At 38.0% G+C, this 12,083-nt stretch overlaps 1 protein-coding gene across 4 annotated transcripts in view; it reads right to left on the bottom strand.

Moving 5' to 3' along the window:
- Positions 1 to 12,083, bottom strand: part of DENND1B (DENN domain containing 1B) — a 163,039-nt gene that overhangs the window by 90,549 nt on the left and 60,407 nt on the right. For all 4 annotated transcript variants that reach the window (XM_084528130.1, XM_084528133.1, XM_084528132.1 and 1 more), the window contains exons 4-5: positions 10,681 to 10,730; positions 2,576 to 2,695 (exon numbers count right to left, since the gene is read on the bottom strand). In XM_084528130.1, the coding sequence (XP_084384256.1) occupies positions 2,576 to 2,695; positions 10,681 to 10,730 (170 nt within the window). The remainder of the gene's footprint in view (positions 1 to 2,575; positions 2,696 to 10,680; positions 10,731 to 12,083) is intronic.

The raw sequence follows: 12,083 nt of genomic DNA, 5'->3' as shown, positions 1-12,083 counted from the left end.
ATGTGTTTTCTCATCTTAGTGTGATTTTGCACTCATTTGCACTTTGAATTTGGCAACTGCTGTCAAGTTCTGCACGACCAGTTTAGAAAATACTGTACCATGATTAAATTCTTCAACTAAAAATGCCGGGGATAGCTACATTGGAGCATTTTTATTTAACTGTGTTCTTGCTTACAGAGAACTTGAATAGAACATTCTGATTTGGGAGACAATTCTTTCCACATTGGTCTTATACATGTGTAGATAAAATGTACATATGAAATTTCTCTGTATGTTTTATAAGATGGGTGTGTATTCTGATTTAAATTCTCCAGTTTGAAGTACAACTACATTTCCAAGTTGATTTCCTTAAATTAGTGTTTCAGATAAAGAATGAATTTTAGAGAGAGAAACTACAAGACTTAACCTCACCAGCAGCTTTACATTGGTGGTGTAAAATCTGAGGACAAGCAGCCTTCTCTTCCCTTTACAGTTGAGAATCCCACTAACCAGTTCAAATCCCAGTAAACAGGCCGGGCACAGGTTAGCATATGACATGGTACCATTCGCAAAAGACATTCACAAGAAGGAAGCCTGTTCCCTACTCATCAGTCTGCCACAGTTTTTATGGATTTCTTTCTCATCACTGTGATTGGCTTGTTCCTGTTCTCTTTTCAGAGATTCTTATCTAGATTTCAGTTACCTACTGCCATTTAGTTAAGTCTCTTATACTTGACTTTCTCTAATTTGTTAAAGCCCCAGCCACCAGTGTGAAAGTATTCCTCTTCTTAGTGCAGATACACAAATACGTGCATATGGAGATGTGCAGGTGTGCAATAGTTTGACATGGTATTTTTGTATGCCTGCATCTGTGTGTTTATATGATAAAGACAGCAACTCTTTGTTAAACTTTCTTTGATATTGGTTAGTTTAAGATAAATTAACATTTTCAAGGGAGAGTCAGATGAAATGGTGAAAGAAATCTGCTAGCAAGTCTCCTTTCATTTGGTCATTCCTAACAAATCTTGGATTCAGAGCAGAAATCAGACCAAGTACTAAAATGCATCAAAGGAAAATACTGATACATTCTTTCCGTCTGAGCAAAACACTATTTCAAACTGGCAAACAAATTGGAGAGCAAAGAGCTACCAATCTAGAAGTACAATTTCATGAAGTTAGTGCTGTTATGCATTCAGCTATGCATTGTAAATTTGAAATTGTCACAATAAAAGCAATAAAGGCAATGTTTTGATCACAGTTTGGTGAAAAATTATAGCTTGCCACTTTTCATATTCCTAGTTATTCTGCCAAGTAACAGGTCATTGGCTAATCTTTAACTGATGTATGTTTCTGTGGAAATGTTAACAGAAATACCCCAGTTTACACCAACTGACAATCTGTATCCTTTGCTTTGCAGCACAACATACAGTATTGAAATGTACATACTTGAGTGTAATTGATTAAAGAATTGTTACTGCAACATTAGAAACTACCCAGACAACATTAGGAGTACAAGTTAAAAAAAAATGTTTGTTTTTAGCCTGATGAGGGAAGAAAAGGCTAGCTCACAAAAAACTGCTAAGAGCATACATTTATATTCTCCCTGGGCATTAACAAGACTTAGCAACGAAAGCTAGCACAGTGAAAACAGCTATTATATGCTCCAAAATCCTGACTTAAATTCTTCCACAGTAGTATTAAGGAAGTATTGTCAGGATCACAGAAAACCAATTAATTTTCAAAATAAGATATTTTCCATTTGCTATTTTTATTATATGGCAGTGAATTTTTACAGAATTTATAGCAAATACTTATTTTTGAATTACCTGCCCCAAAAAAGTCCATTGCACAGGCTCTCAAAATTAGTTTAGAACCTGTTTAAAATCACAGATTTTGGGGGGCTCCTAATGTGCTTCCAAAATTGATGTCCCCATTTTTCCTATGGGCATTACAGACTGGTAGGCTATTAATTGACTGGCAATTTGGCCTTATAATAAAGCACAGTACAGAAAGGCTTTAGCTAAACAATTTGTGTGTGTGTGTGTGTGTTTGTTTTTCCCACTATCAAAGCTATTCTCTTCAAGGAGAACAAAGAATAACCAGAAGGAAAAACAAAATATTTTGCTGGTGTAAATTTCTTCTTCTTCAGTGTCTGTTCTGCACCAAAGTGGTGTGCCGACCGTTGACAATTAATTTGGCTCTGGAGTTTCATATAAGATAAATAGTCTGGCTAAAGATGATGGAAGACACACCCAAGAATCATATTTCCAATGACAGGAATACAGAATAGCACAGTTCATTGTTAAATTGACTGGATACTTGTCAAAGATTACCTTAGAAAGTAAAAATATACAGATAACATTCAAAGCCTGCAAAGCTTTTAAGCAGAAATTGAATCATTTAGCCTCACTCAAGAACACACTTACGTGGGGCTTGAAACTGTTCTTCAGCTGAAATCAATGGTAACACTATTGTACAGAAATGGAATACTGACAGATAAGCAAAAAATATTACCAGAAGGTTTTCAAAAGATAATTTTTCTTTATATTTTTCCTATATTCACTTCTATACTCAATTTTTTCTTGTTCCAACTTACCTCAGAATACAGAGGCAGACCTTGCCTCCTGACGTCAAACGGCAAAATCCAAACCTTTGCTTACTTTCAATGTCGGTGAGTACAAAGGTAAAATGCTGTCCTACTTGGTTTTGGGAGACCCTGAAAAATTAGACACAGAATGTAAGAACACCAAATCATGAAAAACACTAACATGTAAGTCACTAGTCTCAAACATTTCCACGTTCAAACCTCATTATCCTTCTCAGAAAACCCTTTTCTCCTTTCCTTCCCTCCAGGTAGCCTCCTCCACCCCACACCTTCCCATGGACACCAGAGCTCAGTTCTCTTGTTCATCCATGCCTCCTGCTGCCATCCCAGCCCCATCCACTGGATCTGGCCACCTCCACCTCGGTGAGCCCCCAGCTTGAGGGCTCTCTGTGAGGTTCAAACCCCATATCACAAAAAGAAGGCACGGGAGTTACAGAAAATATAGAGTAGGGTAGAGAAAGGATGAGAGGAAGGAGCTGCTGTGTAAGGAGAGACTGGAACGTTCCTGCCTGCACTGCAGGAGACAGGACACTGCCCCGGACTGCCCTGAGCTCAGCAGGCAGACCACTTCCTAAAGTCTTTTCCTAAGTAAGGCCTAAGCAGGAGCAGCACAAGTTTGCTGCAGCTTACTGGCTCTGGGCACACCTCAACAGTGAAAAATGCCAACCAAAACAAAGGGCTGAAGTTCTACAAATACTTTATTTAATTTCATAGCACAGGCTTGACTTAAGACATGCATTAGAAAACTAGCTTTTTTTTTCTTGTGTAGACCTGTAGCTTTCCCATGCACACCTACACTTTTTCCTCCTTTTTTTCCTTTACGTATTGCCCAATAGAAAACCTTTTTAAGCCTTTTTTCAAGTGCAAGCTTTTCTATTCTGCAAATGAAAAAGACAGAAAATAATCAAAAACAAATAGCACAAGAACTAAAATAATAAGCAATAGCATCTTCGAGACTATACCAAAACACATACCACTTGGGACAGAATAAGTTTACACATTTCCCTGTGTGGTCTTCCATTTCCTCTTATCCCCAAGCGCCCCGCTCAACCAGCACAGGGTAATGTGGTTTGTTCTCAGCATCACCTCTGATTCCTCAAACCCTCCAGTTCCTAGTCCTAACCTCCATTCCTTACCCCCACTTTCTGTTTGACAGCATAGACCTTTTCCCAATTTCCTTCTACAATCAGGGCACCTCCTCTGTGGCTCCTGTCTCCTTTTGCTTTTGAGCCAGACACCTTTCCCTCCTGTGCAACCTGTCAGTTCCAGCCAGAGGACAGCAGAGGACAGAGCAGCTCTCAGCTATGCCATCCTGTGCCATGACAACAACTTTAGGCAAGTCCACCCAGTTCTGAAGCAAGAACTACAATGTATGCCTCAGATGAATACTGGTCAGTAAACATCATTACTAAATTCTAAAACTGGAATGCTTTCAAAGGCTTCTCAACATGGTCAAATTTTGATTATTTTCACAGAATTTAGTGTAAATTCAGAACACAATTGCATCTTCAGTTTACTCACAGAAATACATATTGTACTTTTCCAACATCTTCCAAAGAAAACAAGTGGTAGAGTCTTGTCATTTTCAACCATGAAAGATAACGTATGGCATAGTTAAAAGCATATAAAAGCAAAGTTGTAATGGGAAGTGCAGGGAGATTTGAAAATGTAAAATGCAGTAGTTCTGTCTGTAACCCTATTTTCCTCTGTTATTTTCTCATTCTTAATTTACCTTCTTCAGCAGAATACCAATGTGGCTGCTAGTGAGTGATATGGTTAACATATGTCAGGCATGGTTCATTCTTACATACCAAGCTGAAAATGAATTCCTGCAGAAGCTGAGAACAAATCTCACCATCATCCACTAAGTGCATCTTTTTTTTTTTAATTTATCCCCTGAAATTTTTGCAAAAAGCTCCAACAAATAAAATATAAAAATTTTCCCTTCAGAAAGAAGAAAGTGGAAGGAAATTAAAGAAATGAAGAAATTATGTGGGACACGCACACTATACTGCTTGATGATATATGACAACAACTTAAATATTAGCCAAGTGATGCTACTACCCAGACTGCAGAATCTCCCACTTGTTTCCATTTGGTCTTGTCCCTTCAGAACATACATGTATGGTGATCAGGCCGAAATAAAAGCCTGTGCTGAATATAAACAGCAGTACAAGTTATCTTCATCCTGGTCCAGTAGAACCACTGGAGATCCATTATAGTAAACGGACATTTTTACATTAGGTAATTACACAAGTCATTACAAGTATTTTCCTCGATTGTCTTCAATAAACTGGAACAACCCAGTGTGCTTTTAAGACACAGTAAATGCTTAGTGGCTCTCTCAGTGCTTCATCTTTCAGACTCTTTTACATACCTTGCATGCTGCGTGTATATTATGTTGGACACATCAGAGAACCATCGATAACAGCATGTTATTACTCCCTTGCCAATGATCCAATTTGCTATTTCACATCTTTGCACCTGTCTCTTTATTCCTGCAAGCACATCTCCATAGAAATCTGCAGCCTGGTGCCTCGCTGGGTGCTTACAATGCCCAACAGCAGCAGTGCTGGCAGCCACACCGTGCACAGTGCCCTTGGTGCCTCCTGCCCTCACCTGTGCCCTGCCCTGCTGTGGCCTCACCTGGGCCTGGGCCTGGTGGTCACCCGCTAGCCTGGCATGGGCAGGCCACGGGCCCCTAACCCAAGCAGATGATCAATGATTTACAAAAATCTATTCTTAACAGATGCCCATCTATGCAGGCTTTGGTTTTTCTGTACTGTGTATATGTATGTCAGGCAAATGACTCTTCTTCATTGCTGCTTAAAAACAATTCCTTAGCCACAGAAAAACCTCACACCAGTATGGGTCCCTTGCTTAAAGTTATTTGCCTCCTCCCTTGCCAACACTGGTAGATGACACGGGAGGATATCCAGTATTGCAATTAAAGCATATATAGAAGTGTTGTTACACAAGACCACTTTAAAAATAAGATTTAAATTTTGATATTCTCTTTCTATTAAAAATAGCTCAGCCAAGTTCTGGCAGTCCAGTGGGAGGCAATCCCAGTGCCATCTCACTGCCTCCAACTCAACATCTTCCCTTTGCTTCTCTAGGAGATACAACTCTGTGTTTTGACAGTCAGTGTGAAAACAGCTCAGCTTGAAAACTGCATCCTGCAGACTTAAAAAAGAGTGTAAGCAACTTGTTCCGGATGTTCAAACTGAGGAAAACTCCAAAGCTGAATCTCCACAAACAACCAAAAGTTTGCATTTGGTTCCATTTGCTTCAAGGAACAGCTAGCAGAACCTAGCGACCGTCCATCTGCACCACATTTTTTGATTAGAGTTTAAAATGCTGAATTAACCCTGGGTTGCTAATTCGAGAGCTCCACATAAGAGCTGGGGGCAGCAAGGATGCCTGTTTTTTTAATCCTCTTCAGCAGAAGAAAAACTGACTATACATAAGCCTTATAGTAACAACCTAATGATGACCAGAGATCTCTGTAAAACAATAGACAACCGAAATGTATAAACCTGACACATAAAACATTCAAGAAGTGCTACCACTACAGATTTAATGTATCTATTGCACGTATCATACATAATGTGGGCAAATTTTGGCTATGGGACTTATGTCTCTGAGGTGAAGTTTTGACTTTGGTGGCACATAACAGCTCCTGTAACTGCTACCAACTCACAGCAAAGGTGCTTCTAGCAGTTTTCCTTAGCATTAACGTTATGTGTAAAACACAATTGTTACCCAGTGAAATCGCCTGTAGAAAGCATTACCTATACTTTCTGACAGAGCACAGGATCAGCTGACCCAACTTCAAAATGGCGGCCGAGTGGGTTACGTCAGAACACGGGATCTGCTCTCGTGCAGGGAGACAGCAGGCACAAGGTGCCACAAACTGTCACCAAACTCATTCTTCTGCATTGCTTTTTACTTCCTTTCAGTTCCTGCATTGCATGCTTACATTTAATCTTAGTTCAACAACAATAAATCACCAACAGCAAAGGATGTGTGTAAACACTTATTAACTCTGGAGACTATAATGGGCTCTTTCAAGGTTATTACAGGTCACTATATGAATAAAAATAGTTGTTAAAATTTCCCTAAGTATCTACAGAATGCAGAAAAGATTCTTTGATACGCAAGGAGCAGATAAACAATCATTTGAAAGATTTTTGTTTATACTATTGCTATTGTGCATGCTGCATTTTAAGGCTGCCTTGAGAGAACTGATTCAGGCAGAAATTAAATCTCTTCTTTCAACGAAAAACAGCATGTCTGACCATTACATTTATCTCTTCTTCTCAGTTAGAGTTGCTCTTCTTCCAAATCAATCTGTTTAGGAAACAAAGTATGTTTGAAATGAGTTGTTCTTCAAATTTTAGAATTTCTAAAGGGCTTTGAATTTCAGGGAACCAGTAACCATAGGTTGAGACTTCTTCCATTTATTACTATTCCCAAATCAGAGACTACTGTCTCCACTTCGAAGCCTGCTCTGTGACCCATGACTCCACTACCTGGGTTTCTCCTGTCCTTACACAGACTTCTCGCAACTTAGGACTGGATTTGAAGCGGGGCCAACTAGAACAAGGGGAGCATTGGCATGCTTACGCCATCACCCAGCTACACGGATAGAGCTAGAGATCAAGGTACGGGCTCTGCGAAGTTACACACAGGTTTTAGGTTGAGAGAGAAAATACAGAAGACTGATAGTGGAAAGAAGTCAACATCATCGTGCAGAGTTTGCATAAAGGATGCAAGGAACAAGAGAAAAGAAGTATGATTTCTCTAATGTAAAAAAAAATAGCTTAACAAACATTACAAGGAAATGAAAAATCTCTTTGTCTTCAAATGGTACCATTCCATATGAATAGAAGCAGAGAAAGGAAGTGTGTAGCAGAAGAAAAAGGAACATATTTGTAAATATCTACAAATGAACTGTTAAAATGGTATACAATTGTGCTATTTATTAAGTCTAAAATAATTTAGTCCCCCCCCCAAAAAAAAACAAAAAAAAAAACATTGGTTCTTGGGATAAATGCTTAAGAACTTCTATTACAATTCCTTTCTTAATCCCTTCAACATAAAAGGTAAGCCATACCAGGCAGCAAAAAATTATATGCTCGCTTTCGATAATAAATAAATAAATAAATATATATATATATATATATATATATAAAATCAAAGTTTAAGTCATGGTCAACAATACACCATTTATTGTGCCTTCTTTGGCTTGACTTTCAGGTTAAATTTAACAGGAGTACCTACAGATTTTAATCACCATTCACAGTATGCAATTTTGATAATTAGAACAAATAGCGTACAGCTATTTACTACATGCACATAAAAGATAAAGTCAGTATGTCTGGTGAGATGAAGTAAGCGCTATGACAGAATCAAATCTGGATCTCAGTCTGTGATCATTGCATCACAGCGAATAAACAAAATCAAATACATTTTCTTTCATTTACTTCTCAATTCATTCATAATCGCAGGTGAGGTGGAGTTGAATACATGATGATGGACTTACCACCGTGCTTTAGCAGGGCTTTAATTTTGCTACTTCCATAATTTAAAGAATAGAGCTTTACTACTTTGAGTTGTATTTACCTATTTAATAAAAAGAACACTCAAACTGCACGGTAGGAGAAAGCCCAGAAGCAATCTATGGAACAAAGCCATGTTCTTTATTCCAGCTATCTTGATCAGCAGCATCAGTGGAAGTTCCACTTTTGCACTGGTAATTCCTAGCTCTTAGGAGGATCAGAAGGTGCTCTAAGCGGTTTATATATGGATAGTACACATAATACAGTTTGAGAAACTATGTTCCCTAGAGTACAACATGCTCAATCAATGAAACAGAAACTTTGTGTTACACTTCAATCAAAGACTTCTGTACAGAACTTGTCATTGAAACTGCCTGTAAAACACGTGGGGGGCACTCAGTGTATAGTCTATCATGGTCCTCAATACAAGAAAATAAATAAGCATTCACCAAACAAGGGAAAAGCACGTTTATGGCTAGAAGAAAAGCTAAGTGTTTGTCACATCTTCAACATCCATCAAAAAGAAAACCACATGAAAAGGAGTTATAGCAATGTTTTTCTCAATACTTGTCTGTATCAGTCCCATTCCCCCACACACACACAAAAAAAAAAAAAAATGGAGAAAACAAGACACCTGAACAGTTTTTTTTTTTTACAAAAAAAGGAAGTGGCAATATATGTCTACACTATAAAAATGCCTGAACTGAGTAGCATAAACACTACACAGCCATAAGTTGTCCCACACATAGCTGCCAGTAAACATTCAGCCCGCATTCTTGAATGGGCTTCCAACATTTCTATCCTGTTCCCCACAATAGCTCTGCCCCTCCTCCCTGTCCATGCTCTTTCACTCTCTCGTGACCCCACATTGCCTTTAGTTCTCTCACAAATCCCCTACAACTCAGCTCCCAGCGGCTGACTTGAAAGACAGCAGTGCTCTGCCGGAGCAGCCGGCAGGCCAGACAGAACGAGCCAGGTTTGTGCTCTGTCAGTGTAACTCAGCTTCCAAGACTCTCTCCTTCTTCTGTCCAACTGCCAAGTTTTATGGATTTTGTAGGAATTTCATCTCTGTCAGACCACTGCTCTTCAATCAAATACGAGCCAAATATACGCCAAGAGTCAACAAGTATTGGGGAATGGGACAAAGGGCATTAAAACCATTAACACACAAACAACAAACATCTCTTAATTGTTATTCTCAACCCCTCCCACCACTTTGGATACTTAGTTAAAATAAATTAATATATTCCCACAGTTCTCTGATTAAGCTCATCAGTCTCATACAAGCAACTAAGTGTCTTCTGAATGGCTTAACAGAAACAGTTAACACAAGATAAGTTGTTGAAAATAATTATTTGCTGCCACTGATAATGTTCTTGCCACTGGATGGCAGCAACAGAACCTCACCTTTTTCTGTTATCCTCAAAATTTATTTCCATTATTCATCTTCATTACCAATTTTAAACAGAATTCTGTATATATCTTAAGCACATTAAAGACTTGAATGCTTTAAAGCCAACACTGACAATTGTATTAGTTAGGGCATTAAAACAGCTTAAAAGACAGTGAGCTTAACCAGATCAAAAATGAAACAACTTAATTAAATTCAACTATAAAAGACTAAATGAACATAGTTTACTTCTGAAAACTTGTGTTTGTGACAATCTTTATTTTGCCAGTGTGTTTTCCTTCCTTCCTCTATCCATACACCATCTTTTACTGCACTAATGGTAGCTTCTTGCAGGGCTCTCATACACAACTGATGCCAATGTTGTGCTGAAACCAGCTGAACCTACACACTACCTGGGTGTATCTTTCATTAATTATGCAAATTAAGCTTTTAACTCAATCTTTGTTGAGTTGGACAATATGAGTTTCAGAAATTGAGTATGATTGATTAAATTAATTACCATTAATCATTTTGACAAACACAAATATTTTAATTAGTAAAATTGTTTCATATGAACCATTTAAATGACTGGCATCATTACATGGAAGCCACATTATAACTGATCCCAGAAAGGTAAGAGCTAATTAATTATAAATAATGGTCTTGAATCTACTCTGAGAAAAATCAATTGCATATTCAGTTAATTCCAAGCAATTGAAGTCTTAATTTCTTTGAACTCAAACAACATGTTCTCAGTACTGGTCAGTGAGTTTCTATATACCAGTGTACTATAACATTCCTTTTTTTTTTTTTTTTTTCTTTAATGCTTGCTGTTTGAAGGAAACTATGTTATATCCTTATATCAAGGCAGATGGTGTTTACAATTATAATGGACAAAGCTGGAAGCCAGAATATTGCTCTATCCTGATGAACATATCCCTAAAATTCTGCATTTTGCTGTGACAATTTCCTCCTAAGGATTTAATACACACTTGAATAACAAAGAACATGTTCTTCTCATCTACAGGTGCAAGCTTATGAAGTATAATGTATTTTCCTGTTCCTTATGTCTTTCCTTGCAACTACGCTAAATATAATTTTGTATAAAACATCTTTCAATAAATAATAACTGTACCACATACCTTTCAATGTCAAAAGGAAAGCAGAACTTTGGAACGCTGTTCAGCACTTCCTGTAAATACAAGTAAAAGGAATAAAGTTAGGATTTTGAAAAGCCTTTTATCTGTATTTGCTAGCATCTGCCCTACAGCTTGCTTTTAAAAAATAACCCAAAATGCTTATATCAAATAATAAACTCAAGGAATATAAGATTGCATAAAATACAGCACACGTTCCTGGACTGAAATAATTGATTATTAAAAAGGAATTAAGTTTGTGCTTCGGCAGATTGCAAAGACAATGCCATAGAAGCCCCAGGAGGGAAAGGCCTGGCCTGAAGGGTATTAACACCCTTCACATCCCCGCTGGGATTCCCTTCAACAAGGCCATATGGATTTTACAAGAAGCACCACACCATATGGGTAAGCCACGTCTGCTGCTACTTGTACCACAGACTAGCCACAGGGACTTCTGACAGATCCTGGCTCAAAAATACAAATGTTGTTTCAATTAAAATGCAGGCAGAGAAAAGGGAATGAAGTTGGCAGCAGAATGAATTACAGAGAGGTATAACAACTCTATACATCCTTCATGGTCAAATGCTGAAAATGATGGAAATCTTCTGCTGGTCCAAAGGAGAAATTTATATGATTAACCCTTTGGTTTTCACAAGCAAGCCTCACTATTCATAAAAAAAAAGGGGGTGACAGATCTACCAGAGCTACACATTTATACCATGATATAAAAGGATAATGCCGCTCTTTCTCACAGAATTTTATTTAAGAAGTTGTTTAGTGGCAAATAAAATGTGTTAATTAAAATATAAAAATGCTGTCAAGCTAGTCAATGATTTTCTCTTAAAAAAGAAAAAAAGAAAAAAAGTGAATTGCCAGATCTGTTAGCTGAAAGTATTAAACAGTGATCTTACAGGAACCCAGAAAAAGAAAAAAAAAAAAAAAAAAAAAACAGTTATTTCCTTGCTCCCAACTGGGCAAACAAACCTTCCGTGACACGTCAGCTAAGAAGGGACAATTGATGACATTGCAGTTGGTCAGCAAAGCTACAGTTCTCCTTTTGTACCAGACCAACAAAGAGACAAATACACCGGGGTACACAAGTCATCCTGCGAGGTGTGTGTCTTCAGAAAAATGCACACTGAGTGCAGATTTCCAGGGCTGCTGGTGGGGGCTTAAGAACTGGATCTGAGATGTTCGCACTCTCCTGCCTGAGCACTCTGTTTACTGTGTGCTGCAGTTATCTCCCATTAGGGGAAATTATGTATTTAAATTCCTGCACACCACAATGACTATTTACTACAAACATTTGCATGGCTCAGTCGAAAGTGTAAAACACGAAGAACCCATGCAAGTTAATCACAGCAAGGGATGAATAATTTAGGAGAAAAAGAAAGCCTCTCAATAAACAT

Source organism: Aythya ferina (genome assembly GCF_964211825.1).
Source record: "Aythya ferina genome assembly, chromosome: 8".
NCBI classification, from domain to species: Eukaryota; Metazoa; Chordata; class Aves; order Anseriformes; family Anatidae; genus Aythya; species Aythya ferina.
This window is presented reverse-complemented; position numbering and strand designations above follow the sequence as displayed.